At 37.1% G+C, this 18146-nt stretch overlaps 3 protein-coding genes across 3 annotated transcripts; all 3 read left to right on the top strand.

The window, feature by feature from the left end:
* The first annotated feature begins 12271 nt into the window (after nt 1-12271).
* Nucleotides 12272-13168, top strand: LOC117617383 (disease resistance protein RFL1-like). The gene has a single exon (XM_034346724.1). The coding sequence runs from the start codon at nt 12272-12274 to the stop codon at nt 13166-13168; it is 897 nt and encodes a 298-aa protein (XP_034202615.1).
* A 16-nt stretch (nt 13169-13184) lies between these two features.
* Nucleotides 13185-13862, top strand: LOC117617382 (probable disease resistance protein At1g15890). The gene has a single exon (XM_034346723.1). The coding sequence runs from the start codon at nt 13185-13187 to the stop codon at nt 13860-13862; it is 678 nt and encodes a 225-aa protein (XP_034202614.1).
* Nucleotides 13863-14011: 149 nt separating this feature from the next.
* LOC117617381 lies at nt 14012-17451 on the top strand. Its single transcript, XM_034346722.1, has 5 exons — nt 14012-14840; nt 14938-15134; nt 15590-15695; nt 15751-16481; nt 16891-17451. Exons 1-5 carry the CDS (start codon nt 14012-14014, stop codon nt 17449-17451), a joined length of 2424 nt encoding a protein of 807 aa, XP_034202613.1.
* The last annotated feature ends 695 nt before the right edge of the window (nt 17452-18146 follow it).

Genomic DNA, 18146 nt, shown 5'->3' with positions numbered 1-18146 from the left:
TTAAATGGGCTTGATCAGGATACATCCTCAATTTATGATTCTATTCACTGGGGTATCAATTGATTTACAATCTAAGATTCTAGTCTCTGCAAGTAAATCCAAAATATACTTTCTTTGAGACAGAAAAATACCATGTTTAGATCTGGCAACTTCAATTCCAAGAAAGTACTTCAAATCACCCAATGACTTCATCTCAAATTCGGAAGCCAGATACTTCTGAAGATTTTGCATTTCTGCCTAATCATCTCCAATCATAATCATGTCATCAACATAAATAATTAAAGCTATCAATTTACATTTATGAGGCTTTAGCAACAAAGTATGGTCTGAGTTACTCTGCACATACCCAAATTTCTTCATAGATGCAGCAAATCTCCCAAACCACTCTTTTGGAGACTGCTTCAATCCATATAAAGACTTTCGCAGCTTACATGCAATACCCTCCTTATAGGTTACTAAATACTAGGAGGGAGATCCATATAAATCTCCTCCTTAAGATCACCGTGTAGAAATGCATTTTTAACATTGAATTGTAATAAGAGCCAATCGCGGTTAGTGGCCAAGGACAATAGTACACGCATAGTATTGAGCTTTGCCACTGGAGCAAAGGTCTCCAAATAATCCACTCCATAGGTCTGAGTATAACCCTTTGCTACCAATGTAGCCTTGTAATGGTCAATGAAACCATAGCTTTATGCTTTAAAGTAAACACCCATCTGCATCCAACAGCTTTTTTCCCTCGTGGCAAAGGAATTAAATTCCATGTTTTATTCTTGTTCATGGAATCCATTTCAACATTCCTGGCATCCATCCATTTGGGGTTAGATAAAGCATCCTGCAACTTAGTTGACACATATACACTAGATAACTGACACAAATATGATGCATATGACCTAGACAAACAATGAGTTGACACATAATGGCTAATGGGATATTTAGACTTAGCATGTATATCAGGAGAATATTGTACTTTAGGTTTCCCACGAGTGGTTCGTGGGGGTAACTGCTGATAAGTTGACACAGATAGATCATTAGAAATTACCTCACTTAATTCACTATCACCAGTATATTGGGGCACTAGTAGGGCATAGGGAGGCATTGCACCAAAATCTTCCATACAGGCGTCTAGTCACTTGCTTCAGTGTGATGGGTCGTTTCGACACCGAGAGCACCTGCTTCATCTCCAGATATAGGGGACCGGTCGAGTTCCAAAGGGTGATCAGTCGTTTCTTCATAGAGACCAAAAGTTTCATCTTCAGATATGGGCGACCGGTCACTTGCTTTAGTGTGATAGGTCATTTCTATCCCTAGAGCAGTATCTTCAAACACATCATTCTCCAATATAAGACTCTCCAATTCACTCCCCCTCTCCCCTTGAATTGGAAAGGAGGGAGAGACATTATAGGGCACTTATTCATGGAAAGTCACGTCCAAAGTAACATACACTTTTTGGGTAGGTGGATGATAGCACTTATAACCCTTATGAGTAGAAGAGTAACCAATAAAGACACATAACAGAGCACAAGGATCAAGTTTACTCCGTTGATGAGAGTAGACATGAACATAGCAACACACCCAAAAACTTTAGGGGGCAACTTGGAGACTGAGACAGGGGAAACATGGTCACCAAACACATTATGTGAAGTCTTGAAATCAAGAACCCGGCTATGAGTACAATAAATCAAATAGGCAGCAAACAAAACAGCATGCCCCCAAAGATAATAGAACGGGCAACTTCAAGTAACTGACAATTCTTCCGTTCTGACACACCATTCTGCTGAGGAGTAAATTGGGTTGTCGTTTGGTGAATAATACCTTGAGCACGGAAGAAACATGCCAAAGTGTTATTCATATATTCGCTTTTGTTATTAGTCCGGAATACTTTGACCCGAACATGAAACTGAGTAGACACCATAATACGGAACTCTGGAAGGATGGAAGCAACATCATGTTTGTTTTTCAGCAAGAAACAAGTGATTTGGGTACAATCATTAATAAATGTGACGAACCAACGAAATTCGTTTGAAATAACGTGAGTCGGACCCCACACATCAGAATGCACTAAATCAAAAGGCTTTCCAGCTTTGCTGTCACTCAAAAGAAACATAGTGCAATGACTCTTGGACAAAATGCATGTCTCACACTTAAAACTGGACTTATCACAAGAGCGGAATAAAGATGGAAACATACGCTTAAGGTAGCCAAATTACGGGTGTCCCAAGCGACGATGCCATAACCAAATTTGCTGCTTGTATTTGACACTGCAACTTTGAACAGTATTAACAACACGATCACGAACTGGTACAAAAGGCAATGTCAAATAATATAATCCCCTATCCGTTTACCATGCCCAATTGTCTTGTGAGTCTTGAGATCTTGAAAAAAACAATGCGTAGAATAGAAAGTAGCAGAAGCATTAAGTGTATCAAGTAATCGACCAACAAATAACAAGTTACAATGGATATTGGGAACTAGTAACGCACGAGACAAGGACAAAGTATGAGTGAGAGAGATTGTGCCCTCACTAGTAATTGGAGAGGGCAAGCCATTAGCACTAGATATGTATGGGTCACGGGTGTTACTAGACAACTCATCAAAAAATTTAGCATCATAAGTCATATGATCAGAAGCACCAGTGTCAATTATCCAAGTATTGAAGCCAGTACTTGGAATAGAATCATAAACACACAAATTTGCAGAGGCAGCAGCAACAGCACCAATAATGGAGTTATCACCCATGATTACAGCAGAAACTCAACAGATCACGGCAAAGTATACAACGGAACACAGCAGAGGCACAAATACAGCAGTTGCACGAAGATAGGCACAAACACGCAAAGTACACAGTGAAACATAGTAAAGTCACAAATACGGCAGATGCACGAAGACAGGAATGACACGAACATAATAGAGGCACGAACACTACAACACAACACACAAACCCAGGATGGCACACAAGGCACAGGTAGAGAAAAAAATATGGGGATAGAACACGGGTGGGCACAACACACAGGTCACTAGAAAACCTGGCTCTGATGCCAAGGCAAACAATATGGGTAGAATATTTTTTCAGGTTGTATTTCATTCTCTAAAAGAAGGTATTTATAGTACAAGGATGTGACCCTAGTAGGGTCAAACTAGGAAACAAGATAAAATCTTAATTACACAATATCTGTACAAAAGGAAAGAAATATAATCCTAATAAACTAGGAAATAAATATCCTAATTAAGCTAGGATCTCGCTAACACAATCACCTCCAACATAACGAGAAAATAATGATAAAAAAAAAGGAAGGACGTTTTATAAAATTTTGAATATTTCACCAAAAAAAATGGGTTACTTTTAAGATAGTATCCTATTTTCAATTTTGATAGTACTCCCAGTTTTTGAAATTGTCCAACCGACACTCTAAGACCTTGTTGTTAGTGGACTACGCAACTATCACACATAAGCTACACAAAGATAAAGCACATATAAGCCGAAAAGTAAACACGCGCACAAAGAACATAAGAATTTATAGAGGTTTAGCATTGTGCCTACATCTTTTTGGTGATCTCCTAGAAATTCACTAATATGAAAGAACTCATTTGGTTACAATGAAGAATCCCATTTAATCTCTAACAAACCCTAGCTCTCTTTTCTCTCACCCATCACTCAAACCCAACCTGATGCCTTAGCTTTTTTCATTACAATAACCTACTGCTAAAGTGCCTATTTATATGTCACAGGGTTGTAGTACAATTATACAAGAAATATGAAACTTAAGGACCCCAAAACTAGGAGAAAATATGTCCAAATTCGCCTGCGCTTGGAGGAAAACCTTCCTTCTACCACTCCAGTGCATGCAGCTTCTGCTCCAGCGCTAGAGCCCAGTCAATACGTCTTCGACTCGTCTTCAATCCTTCCGCATCTTTAAGTGAGCCAACATCAATAATCTCGACCTTGACGAACCTCAAACGCCTTGTGAAAATCATTGAACCTTAGAACTTCTTCAAACTCTTGGAAACCACTCTAGTAATTCCCAAGAGCTCCACCTCAATTGTTAGTATGTAAAAAGATTGAGCAAGCTCAAATAGTGTCTGAACTTCTCAACTATGACTGGCTTGGTCAAGTAATCTAAAGCATTCTCATTTGTATGAACTTTCTCTATTGCAAGGTTCCCATTGTTAACCCAATCCCTTATATAGCGGTATCATACATCAATATGCTTGGATCTTCCGTGAAACACTTGATTCTTGACTAACCATATAGCACTTTGACTGTCACTTTGTATCACTACCAAGTCTTGAGCTATCCCGAACTCTTTAGCCAATCTTGTTAGCCATAATGCTTCCTTAGAAGCCTTTGTTAACTTCATATATATACTCCACTTTGGTAGTAGACAAGGCAATGACTGATTGTAGCACCGCCCTCCTACTAATTAATCCTCCATCACAAGTAAAAACATACCACATGGTGGATCTCCTCTTGTCTATGTCTCTTGCATAATCCAAATCCATATGACCCAACACACTGCCCTTTTTTGTTGTCTTTTAAACAAAATCTCAAGCTTCTTGGTGCTCTTCAAATACCAAAAAAATCTACTTCACCGCATTCCAATGTTGTTTGCCCGGATTTTCCATTTATCTTGAAACAATTTACAACTTAAGCTATGTCAGGGCATGTGTAAACCATTACGAACATGAGACACCCTACATCGCTTGCATGGGGAACCTTACTCATTTCATCCTTCTCCTTGTCACTAGAAGGACTTTCTTAGGCACTTAGTTTAAAGTACTCCTCCAAAGAAGTAGACACAGGCTTGCAATCCAACGTGTTGAATCTCTCAAGTACCTTAGATATGCATTTGCCTTGTGACAGCCACAATTTGTCCATATCTCAGTCTCTCTTTATTTCCATTCTTAGGATCTATTGTGCGGGACCAAGATCTTTCATGTCAAACTCCTTCTTAAGAATAATCTTCAACTTTCGAACCTTTGACATATCTTCACACGTAATTAGCATATCATCCAAATAGAATAGCAACATGATGATCTTCCCATCCTTGAACACATGAGAGGACACACAACAATCTGATTCACATCTTTTATACCCAATTCGCAGCATACATGTATCAAAGAGCTTGTACCACTGTCTTGGAGATTGCTTGAGCCCATACAAAGGCTTCTTCAACCTATAAAACATATTTTTTTTACTCGCTTCAATGAACCCTTAAGGTTGACTCATGTAGACATCGTCCTCTAAGGCTCCATAGAGGAACAACATTTTCACATCCATTTGCTCCACCTCCATATCCTATTGTGCCACTATGGAGAGCAATAACCATATAGAAGTATGCTTCACCATTGGGGAGAAGATCTCATCATAATCAACTCCTTCCTTTTGTAAATACCCCATGCCACTAGACGTGCTTTAAATCTAATTGGCTCTTTCTCATGTATTAATTCCTCCTTCCTAAACACCCACTTGCAGCCAATTACCTAAGGACCTTTGGGTTTAGGAACCAACTTCCAAATAGAGTTCCGGTGTAGAGATTCCATCTCATCCATCATAACACTTATCCAACTTTCCCGCTTCGAACTCTCAACTACTTCTTGGAACATGGTTGGATCTCCTTCACTTATGTTTAGAGCATAGTGAATTGTGTCTGTCTCATATCCAAACTGTTAAGGAGGTTTGATGGTTCTCTTGGGCTTGAACCTAGCTATAGATGGCAGCTCTACCTGATCTTGAGCTTCTTCTTCTTCTTCTTCTTCTTCTTCTTCTTCTTCTTCTTCTTCTTCTTCTTCTTGAGTTTGTTGTTGTTGCCCAACTTCTTCTACCTCAGTATCGCACTCCACCAACTCATGAACGTCATACTTGGAGTATCCCCAAACACCTTACTCAGTGAAATTGTAACGGTTGTCTTCATTCCAACAACATCCTCATTCACCTCCGGTTTCTTGACTTTGATCATAGGCATGGTCCTCTCATGAAATACAATGTCTCTACTAAGATTTTCTTCCGGTTCATTGAATCTCATAACTTGAAACCTTTTACACTGCTCTCAAAGCCGAGGAATATGCACTCAAGAGACTTTGGTTTCAACTTGGTTATCTCATTACTAGGTATGAGAGCACATGCATTGCATTCAAATACTTTCATATTAGTATACTCAATAGATTTTTAGACGATACCTCTTCCGAATGCTTGAAGTCAAGATACTTCGACGGCGACCGGTTAACCAAATAGGAAGCATAGTTAACCGTCTTCGCCCAGAACGTCTAGGGCAAGTAGGCATGAATCCTCATGCACCTCTCATGCTCCATAAGAGTTATATTCATCCTCTCTGTGGCTCCATTTTGTTGGGACGTCTTCTTCACGGTAAAATGCCTCTTGACCCCCTCGCTCTTGCAAAACTCCATAAATTTGCTATCTTTATATTATCCTCCATTGTCACTTCTTAGGATCTTGATCTTCCTTCCCGTGAGGTTCTCTATTTCCGCCTTGCAATAGAACTCGGATGTCTTCTATTGTAAGATGAATACTGTTGGAATTTTAATTTTGAAGAGGGCTCTTAACAAGTCTCATGTCTTACATCAAACCTCTCTTCTTTTTCTTTTTCCTTTTTAGCTTGATTATCAAAGTTATGGTATCCTCCCCTTGCACATCGCCTAATAGGGCCACGGGTTTTGATAGGGTCAATTTCCAGATCTTTGGTGCCTCTCTAATGAAACTTTCTGTATTTTTGGGCAATGATTGTGGTCTATATGGAGGTGGAAGACATAATTTTCATAGAAGCAAAAGCAGCGGAATAGAGAGAAAGAGAAAGAGAGTTCTAAATCTGCATGTATAAATAAGAACTAAAAAATACGAATAGCAATCCTTGTAAAATAAATATGCTTGTGCTAAGGAAGGGTGACGATGTGGGAAGGGAGAAAGAGAAGAATTCCTATGTTTTTCTAGTCGGGAGAAAAATAAGCAGATGTTGTTTCCTGTGTTTTCTAATTGGAAAACAGAAACACGAAAATGTCTTTTTGGTAAACATTTTCGTAAATCGTTTTTCGCATTTTGCTAAGTGCATCACTGAACACATTTTGAGGTGTTTTCTTTGCCAGAAAATGAAAATGGAGATTTGAAAACATAAAGGAACGGGCCTTACTTTCTCTCAATTTCATATTCATTAGAATATTGTTTAAGCATATAACTATTAATAGGAATTCTATGAATGTTGATCTTGCCATTTAATTTAATTAATAAGTATCAGGATCGGATTACACATAAAAAATCACACTTTTTTACACACATCTTCAGCCTTTAGATTTATTCCCATCTACCTGTTCAGAATTCTTTATTACTTTATTGGCAATACAACACAGATTTCTAAAACTCCTCTCTCTCTCTCTCTCTCTCTCTCTCTCTCTCTCTCTCTCTCTCTCTCATCTTTATTTTATTTTTCGATTATCTCTCTTCTTCAACTTTGATTGCATGTGTTTCTCTTCCTCTACGACTTCATAACACGTCTCTCTGTGAAGCTCTGTTCCTTCAGCAATTCTGTCTGTAATATTCTTTAACTCGTGATAGTAGATAACTATATAGTGAGAATATCTCTTTACAACTTCGATAAAATCCAACAATGGATTTGATTTTGAGTTACTACTACTCCTCCCCCACTGTTCTCTTTCTTTACAAACTGTATTGCCTGACTCTTTCTCTTCTTCTTATAAACCTCTGATTCGAAAAAGAGACATTAAGATTATGAATAAATCAAGTACCATATATTGAAATGAACAAAATGGAAAGAATCTCAACACGATCTCACTCTTCCGTGTCGTTCACCTCCGTTGGAACCCACCCACCAAAAATCTAAAGCAATTTTAAATTCGAACTGGGCATTGTCAACCTCCCATAGTTTTTATTTGATTATGTTGTTCATAATCATGAACAAGTTCTGGTGGTGGTCAGTGGGTAAACATGACAATGGGAAAACGTACTTGGTTTCTTTGGAATATGACATATTTTCTCAAATAAAAAATAGGATTAACTACACTTTAGTCCCTAGAGGTTTAGGGTCAGTATCGAAATGGGCCTAGATATTTCAATTTCATCAATTTCATACCCAACGTATCCAAATATGACCAATTCACCCCGTCCGTTAAATTGACCGTCTAGTCAATATTAAATGTTGATGTGTCCATTGTGGGACCCACCTACTAACCAATTCAAAAAAAAAAAAAAATATATATATATATATATAAAATAACATAAAATTTAAAAATAAAAAAAGCTTGAAAAACTCAACTTCCCACCCCCCGCCAGTTCCCCACCGCTTCTCGCACTAACCCCAGCCCCCTCCCTCTTTCTTTGCACAACCAAAAGTCATGAAAAAACCAGAAATATACCAATGACAGTCTCAAGCCAGCTCCTTTCTTCACTAGTGGAACAAATCCCCCTCAATTCAGCACGTTCTCAAGTTTTAGTTCCATGTAGATGATTCCTAGTATGTGGAGGTATTCCAAACCACCAGAACTTCCGCAGCATAAAACATGGAAATAGAGGTCCTAGTTAAATTTGATTTGACTTTTTTTTTTAAAAATAAAAAATCAAATAAAAAGAAAATTATGCAATTCAATATCTGAGAAAAATGGAGGAATATTCAAAATTTTCTATCTTGGCTCCGTGGGCCTTCTGATTCACGCTAGAGCCTTTCTTGTCTATGAATTTCATGGCCTAAAAGAACAAGGAAGGCGAAGGCTTGCAATCCTGATAGGCGGGACTGGAATCGATGTGAAAGGGGGTGGTGGTGGGGCCGCTGGTTTGTTGGGTAGGGAAGAGGTTGGGTTTTTTTTAAGGTTTTCCTTGTGATCCCGATGGGTAGGACTGGAACCCATGCCTATGAAGGTGCAGAGGTAGATAGTGTCAATGTCGCCGACGCTGATGCGGAGGAGGAAAGTGGCTAGGGTTGGAGTGATAGGGGGTGGGGGTGGTGAAGGCGCTGGGTCATACCTGACCCACTCTCTATTTCTCTATTTCTCTTCCTCCCTCTCCCCCTCTCTTCGTCATTCCCATCCTCCTCCCTCTATTTCTCTCTTTTGTGGCTCAGTTTGATTGGATTGGACAAATTAGGTTTTTTAGGTTCGGGTAATTATGGATTTGGAGCAACAACTTATAGGGCTAGTGAGTTATTTGGTTCTGATTGTGAGGTTGATCTTGTTTTGGATGTTTGATTGTGTTTTGGGTTGGAGAGGGCCTGGGATTGATTGGGGGAGATGGAGAGAGAGGGTTGCTAGAGCTGGGGAAATTTTTATTTTATTTTATTGTTTTGTTTAAAATTTTTATTTTCTTTCCAGAAATGCTCTTCACGTGGACTAGTTGGAATGGGTTGTCAGGGTCTATGGCGGGTCCCACAGTTGACACATCAACATTTAACGTTTGACTAGACGGTCATCTAACGGACGGGGTGAATTGGTCATATTTAGATACGTTAAGTATGAATTTGATGAAATTGAAATCTCGAGGCCCATTTCGATACTAACCCTAAACCTCTAGGGACTAAAGTGTAGTTAATCCTAAAAAATAATAAAATATGGTTAAAGGGTGGGTGCTTTATAATTTGGTAATAGGAAAGTTGATTATCTGTCGAATCCAAAATAGAGGCTTTTTATCACCAGGACAAGGGCTAGGCATTCAAACCGGTAACCCGGTCAAACCGCCCAAACTAAACCGATGGTTTGGGTTGGTTTGGTTTTTTTTTTCAATATTTTTTTAGTCATCGGTTTGAACCCAAACCAAACCGAAATATATGATTCAGTGTATGGTTTGCAATATTCAAAATCACGGTTTAACCAAACCAAACCAATGATATTAAAAAACATATTATAAGAAATATATATATATATATAATACATAGTTTCCATTCTTCTTCTTCTTCTTCTCTGTCTCTCCCTCTTTTTCTTCTTCTTCTCCTTTTCATCTCTCCCTCTCTCCATTACTTTTATTTCTTCTCTCTCTCTCTCTCTCTCTCTCTCTCTCTCTCTCTCTCTCTCTCTCTCTCTCTCTCTCTAAGAAAGCCAAAAAACTCAAACCAAACCAAACCAAAAGAAAGCCAAAAAACTCAAACCGAACCAAACCAACCCGCCAAGTCCGATTAACCGAAGTGGTCTATTTTCATCAATTATGGTTTGGTTTCGGTATCCAAAATAGCCAAACCGAGGCCTACGGTTCAGTGTTCGAGTTGAGCTCAAAACCTAACCAACTCAAGTCGAGCCCACCCCTAACTAGGACCATCCAACATCTTTTGATTATATCGTACATTGTGTGGCGTTATGTTTCCCTTTCTTTTTCTTTTTGATTTGAGTGTCGAATTATATTTCCAAAAAGCAATAAGTTAATATTATTTTTAAATAAAAATAATATTGCCAAATTTATTTCTAACTTTTGGATGACTCACCATCTAATGGTTGAGAAAGTGTGTCAAAATGTGTCTCCAATCCTATATATATATATGAAATGATTAGATTTTATATGGGGTTTCCAACACAATATATGGAGAACAATATCATTGGTGGCCCTTTGAGCTCGGCTTGACTTAGCATCTATTGATTGAGCGCTTATGATTCACACGACTGAACTCATTTTTAAAGTGAGCTTAAGCTCAAGTTTTAGCCCAACTTAATGAAAATTGAAAAATAATAAGGCCATCTCTAGTCATAGGACTAAATATTTAGCCCTCTAAAATATTAATTTTTTAAAGAATAGTGCAGGGCTAAATTTTTCCATCTCCAGCCATACAGGACTATATTTTAGGGTCCTTCATATTTTATTATTTTGAGAAAAACTATGGTACAACACTCATACATTCCACAACTATGTATTATTTAATCTAATTAAACTACTATTTACAGATAATATTCCATGACTAATAATTTTTTATAATTTTTTTTAAACAACACTTGAAAACATTTTAAAATGTGACAACATTTATTATTATTATTATTTTTAAAAAAGATGGGTTTCAATGGTCTGACCTCCAATAGTCATGACTAGTAATTTTTTATAATTTTTTTTATGAATTGAAAACATTTAAAAAGGTGCCCATATTTAAAAATAATAATAAATGGTTGGGTTTAAATGGTCTGACCTCCAATGGTCATGACCAATAATGTTTTGTAAATTTTTCTTAAACAACACGAATTGAAAACATTTAAAAAGTCTTTTAAAACTATATTGATGATGTCAGCGCTTTTATTGTTGGTTGTTGGATATGCATTTGCACAAGATGATTCCTGCTCTTGCTCACACTTAATAATTTATCTTCTTCAAAAGCACATGCTGGGACCCACAAAAAATTTGGGTTAGGCCAAAGGTAGGCTAAATATGGGCCGGTTGGAGGGGCCAAATGTGGCCCTCCAAATTTGGCCAAAATTTTGTTTAGCCCATGACTGGAGATGGATTTTGAATTATTTTAGGGCTATATTTGGGATATAGCCCATGGCAAGAGATGGCCAAAACCAACCAAATCCAAATGAGAATGATAGTAGGACATACCCTAAGAGAAATATATATTCCTAGAAGATTGGTCATCACTATGAGGAAGGAATTTTTTTTTTGTATTTTTTTTTTGACAACCCAGAACTCCACTTTCAGTTTTACTGACTCAGCTCCCAAACGGGGCCCACCGCCGAACCCTACAATCTTTGACCGCAAGTAAACTCTAGAAATAATTGCTAGATAGGTATCTCAGTGAGTTTCGAACCCCAAATAGGCGGTTTCCGAACCATTAGACCACAACTCACGGGTATGAGGAAGGAAAATCAATGAATTCGAACATTTTAAACCACATGACATCTTTCCAATTAATTGTAAGATTGTAAAGCCTAACGTTTAAGACCAAACTTTAACGAAACAATATCTCATAAAAAGATGAGTTTCTAACGACCTTTGTGAGCTGGGTACACCAAAGCTCAATCTCGGGTCACCTTAACAAGCCTTATCTTTTATTCCAACTAAACTCGTTCCTTTTACCAATTCCGAACTTGAACAAGCAAATAACTAGTTGAACATGAGGCCAACTTGAACCGTGTAGATTGGATTTAGAGCCATAATGGTTGCACATTTTAAAATTGAGTTAAAATGATAACAATAAAGTCAATGACTAGTATTTATAAATAATGAGCTGGAATTGGACCTAAAATTTTAAGTGTGCACCTAGGTGTGGAATCACTTGCAACAGTTTCATTTGGTTTGAGAATTTTCTGTCTCTAGTGGCTTTATATAAGAAGGCAACAAAAAATGGAAGAGATCGGTACTTCAATTGCATCTAAACTTGTAGAAGAACCAGTGGCACTAATTGGGAGACAACTCAGCTATCTAGCTTACTATGATTGTAACATAGAAAGTCTAAAGTACGCGCTTAAAAAGCTTGATGACAAGAAAAATGATGTGGAAAGATCTGTGGATGCTGCAAAAAGGAATGGTGCAACCATCAAAGATCAAGTTCAGAGCTGGTTGGAGGATGTAAGCAAAATATTTCATGAAGCAGAAGAACTTGAAAACAAAGTCAACAGGCAAAGGCGGTGTTTGTATGGATTGTGCCCAAGTTTGAAATCGCGGTATTCTCTAAGTAGGAAAGCCAAGAAGATTGCTCAGCGTGTACTTGAACTCAAACTAGACGAAGGATTAAGTAATAATGTTGCCAATCCTGCACCTCTGCAACAGCTAGGGTCAATAATCTCTAGTGAAGGTTTTAAGGGTTTTGAATCCAGAAAAGATGTCATGAATGATGTGCTTAGTGCTTTGAGGAATGAAAAGACAAGAATAATTGGGATTTGCGGGATGGGAGGTGTGGGTAAAACCACAATGGTGAGAGAAATCAAAGAAATCATCAAGAGATTACAAGGAACAAATAAGCTGTTTGATGATGTTGTGATGTCAACTGTATCCGCAACTGTAAACATTGGGAAAATTCAAACTGAAATTGCAGAGTCACTAGATATGAAATTGGTCGAGGAAAGTGAATCTATAAGAGCACTAAGGCTACATGAGAGAATCAAGCAGAGTAAAAGAATCCTGATTATATTGGATGATGTATGGTCAGAGCTTAAATTACAGGATGTAGGAATCCCTTTTGGTGTTGGACCTACAACTAATCAAGTTCATGAAGGGTGCAAAATTTTGTTGACATCTTGAAATGAAGAAGTTTGTAATGGGGTGTAAAGATGACATTTTTAAAGTCCAAACCGTAAATAAAGAAGAAGCATGGGAGCTTTTCAGGGCGACTGTAGGTGAATCCTTAGACAATAATCCTGATTTGTCTCATGTTGCAAAATTGATTGTTGATGAATGCAAAGGTTTACCCATTGCTATCATAACTGTTGGGAAAGCTCTTCTACCAAGTAATGGCAAGCATGAATGGAATACCGCCTTGCAAGAACTGAAAAATTCCCTCCCTGAAAACATCCCTGGAATGGAACCTGAGGTTTATTCTTGCATAAAATTGAGTTATGATAAATTGGATAGCGACGAAGTCAAGTCATGCATTTTACTTTGTTGCTTATTTCCAGAAGATTATGATGTTCCGATTGAGTATTTGGTGAAGTATGGGTTGGGTCGAGCAACTTTTAGAAATACCAACACAGTCGAAGATGTAAGAAACAAAGTGCATTCTTTCATTGGACAACTAAAAAGAAGGTATTTGTTGCTGGATAGTCTCAAGGAAGAGTGTATTAAAATGCATGACATAGTTTGTGATGTGGCTATATCAATTGCCTCAAAAGATCCTCAAAGATTTATGGTAAGATCATTTGATGCTGAAGATGGAGGTGGAGGATGGCCAGGAGACAAAAAGTTACAAACCAAGAACATTGCAGGGCAATTTCATTAATTGATGTTAAATTGGATGAAAATATTACTGGTGGTTTGGAGTGCCCAAAACTTGAGCTTCTACAACTGAAACATTCCTACTGTTCAAAATATTCCAACCATTTTAAAAGGATAAAAGAACTTAAGGTTTTAGCTTTCTTAGAGGTGAAGATGTCAAGTTACTTGGCCTCGAAAAGATCTTTACCTCTTGGAGAACCCAAGTACCTTCATACCTTGTGTCTAGAGGATTGCAAATTGGGAGACATATCCTATGTTATTAGAGAATTGGAGAATTTGGAGATCCTCAGCTTTGCTCGCTCTCAAATCAATAAGTTGCCTATAGAAATAGGACTTCTTCATCGGTTAAGGATGCTGGATGCAACGGATTGTGAAGGACTTGGAGAAATTCCTCATGGTGTCTTATCCAACTTGAGGAGATTAGAAGAGTTGTACATGGCAGATAGCTTTCTCAATTGGGGGCCAACAACAGGAAGCAATGAAAAGAGCATGGCAAGCTTTGATGAGGTGATGTCTCTGTCTGATCATTTAAATGTCTTAGCCATAAAAATCCCCAATGTTCAGATGTTGCGGAATGCTAAGTTTCTTTTAAAAAGCCAGCCTATAAGATTTCATGTATCTATCAATATTAGTTGGTCATACAAAAATAATAGTTTCAAGAATCGAATACGTGGTTATCTGTTCGAAAATAGTTTGATGCTTCGTGGTGATGTAAAGGAATATTTAGAGATTGGAGCAGTTAGATACTTCTTGAAGCAATCTGAAGACTTAAGCCTACAACACACATACAATTTAAAGTATGTCATCGAGGAGTTCGACGATCAAGGGGGCTTTCAACACTTGAAAGTGTTATCAATCATGTATGACAACAACATAGAGTATCTTATGAATGGAACAGATTGGACTCGTCGTGGTCAACCTGCCTTCCCCATCTTAAAGTCAGCTACCTTCGAGTATGTTGACAAACTAAAAGTTGTGTGCTGTGGCGAACTGCCAGACAAGCACTCCTTTATGAACCTAAGATCCATTACAATTGACAGTTGTGATGAGTTAAATATATGTCTTTTCACTATCCATAGCACAAAACTTGGTACAACTCCAAAGCTTAAAGGTTGAAAATTGTGCTAAAGTGGAAGAGATCATATCAAAGGAGAGAATGGAAGATGATGATGCATCTCATATGATAACTTTCCCAAGATTAACTATTTTGGAGCTTTCTAATCTACTAAAACTCTGTGGTTTCTACATGGGAATCCAACGGGACTCCGCCTATGAGGTATGTCTGTATACACTTTTGATGCTTGAACGGTATATACTTGTTACTCTTTGGAATATGCTGCTTTTGTTGTGCTTGGTATTGTCATTCTAGTTCTCGAAGTTGATTTGGGTTGAACTTAATCATTTTTGGCCTGTTAGAGATTTTAGATGCGTTTCAAATTTTTGCAACTATTTTGAATCAGATATCATTTGACCACTCAATTAAAATATTGTAATTTTAAGGCAATTTGGAAATAAGACAAATGTTTATTGGTAATCTTGAGTAGTGGGAAAAATGTTTATTGGTAAATAGTAATTGAGGGAAATAGTAGGTAGGAAAAGGATATCTCAAAATTTATGACAGAGGATGTGGGAATATAATTAAGGCAGTTTGGAAATAAGACAAATGGTGGAAGTTCATTACTTATATATTTCTTTCTCTTTATTATTTATGTAGAATTAATTAATGTACAGATTATAAAGTCCAATGATGAAAGTGTGAACAAGATGAAAGAGACTAGGAGGAATGACAATCAAGTTGCTGGGTCGACCTCATCTAACAAAAGTAGCACAAGCGGGAGTAAGTTGTAATGCACTATTTCCTTCAAATTGTATTTCATGGTTGCCAAATCTAGAGCGACTACAAGTGGATTATTTGAGAAGCAGGAAATTGTCAGAACCAGTAGTCAATGTGGTATTTGATTTAGAAAGGCATGTCTCTGCATTTTCTCAATTACAAAAATTGGAAGTGGAGTTTTTAGATGAGCTTGAGCATTTGTGGAAGAACGTTCAACTTGGATTCCAAGGTTTTCAAAATGTAAGATCTTTAACAATTGGAGGTTGTTACAGTCTGAAATATCTATGCCCCTATGAAATTTACAAGCTCCTTGTGAATCTCCAACAAGTCAATATATTCCATTGTGAGAATATGGAAACTATAGTACTGGAAGCTGCTTCCATAGAGGACAATATCCATGAAGAAGGGAAAGAGACAGGTGGCAGTGGCGCGATGACTTTGTTTCCCAAACTGCTCAATAGCTTCGACCTTGTCTATTTGCCAAGACTTGAGAGATTTTCCCCTGATGCCTATTCTTTTGCATGGTCCTCCTCCACGAGAACTATGCAGTTGATAAATTGTCCCAAATTAAAGACATTGGGTTTTGCACCAGTAAGCAAAAAGCTGCCTGCAGCAGTTGCAGAGAATGTGAGTGATGATTATGTAAGAGGTAGAGAAGAATCAGGATCTGAATGTGCATCATCAACTGGATTTGGATCTGGATTTGAATGTGCACCACTAACCTGCTTACAAAGCCGTCCATTTACTCACAACTTTACTCAAATATTGCCCCGCCTTGTAAATAAAGAGGTACGTCATTATTCTAAAACGATATTTAGTGTCTATTTTGTAAAATTGGTCTTAAGTACAAATGTCATTGAAGATAAAAGATAAATAAAATAAAAAAGAAAAGTTAAATGGGCATGGCCCATGACAATTGTAAACACTTGTTCATTTTCATTTGGATCACCATTATTTTCGCAAATAATCTTATTAATATCTAGAATGTGATAATATATAATAATTAAACTGCTTATAGTTAAACAATATTAAACTGCTTAGTTAATGAATACTGGTAACTTGCTTAATTCAACAATAAACAATTCATTTTTCTTTTTAAAACAACTTTCTTGATTTCTAGAATGTGATAATATCCCATATGTTTATGATTGAAACACTAACAAATTAATATACAATTACTTTTCTACCCTTTTGCCAGGTTACGCCAGCAAATCTTCAGACCTCAATTGCTAGGGACAATAATCTAGAAGATCTCACTGTAAGAGAGTGCAATTTATTGGAAGTGATATTTTTGGTTCAGGAAACCCCATCTATTCAAGCATTTGATAAGCTGAGGGAATTGATATTGGGGTCGTTACCAATGTTGAGCCACATATGGGAAAAGGGTTTACAAGTTAGCTCAGGCTTTGGAAACCTTAGATTACTACAAGTACAGTACTGTCACAATTTGAGATACTTGTTTTCACCGCACATAGCCAAACTTCTTACCTGCCTTGAGACAATAGCAGTTTCTCATTGTAGTGCGATGGAGAAAATAGTTGGAGAGGCAGAAGGAGGAGGGGAAAGTATTGAGGATGAATTGACATTTCCGCACGTGAATTCTATCCAACTTGTGGATTTACCCAAACTTAAATCTTTCTGCTCTCAAGCTTATACTTTGAAGTGGTCGTCAGCCTTGGAGAAAGTCGAAGTTCGAAATTGTCCAGAATTAAAAGTGTTTGCTCCTGAGGCTGTGTATAAAGAGCCAACATGTGTATGAAACGTCCACATGGAGAGAAAAGAAGGTATGTTTTCAATTCAACCAAGCAGTTCATATATATTTTCATGAATTGGCGTTGCTATTTATTTTTCTTTGCTTTTTCTTTCTTATGTCATTAGTCAATTACAGCAAAAGGTCCATCTCCGCATATATTTTTTTGACGAATTTCACATTTACAAACCTTTAAAAAAAATAAATAAATAAATATAGAACTTCTATTCAGGATTTACTACTGTTTAAGTATTTGAGAATAATTTTTATACCATAATTTTGTCTCTAAATGGCACAGATAAGCCATAAACTCGTAATTCCTAAGCTTTATGTTCTTAAACATTATACTACGTACACTAATAACACAAATGTAACTCACTACAAATATGCTTAGGAATTAGGAGATGATCAGAACTTTGCTTTTGGGCTCATTCCTATGATACGCCCCTCGATCATGGACTATAAGTAATACAAAATAATCTCTAATCATAATAAATGCTTAAAACTAAATTCTCATGAATTATTTAATGAAAAATGAAAAATAGGATTTATTTGAAAATTACTGAATTTTATGGCTTATTTATAAGGATTGTATCATTTTTCAAAGTAGTACTTACACATTAATATTTTTCCAGTAGCACTTGCATAATATTCATTACATGCATTTTCTATTTTAATCATAGATAATAATTTTTATTCTTTAT

Source organism: Prunus dulcis, chromosome 2 (assembly GCF_902201215.1).
Source record: "Prunus dulcis chromosome 2, ALMONDv2, whole genome shotgun sequence".
Taxonomy (NCBI): Eukaryota; Viridiplantae; Streptophyta; class Magnoliopsida; order Rosales; family Rosaceae; genus Prunus; species Prunus dulcis.
This window is presented reverse-complemented; position numbering and strand designations above follow the sequence as displayed.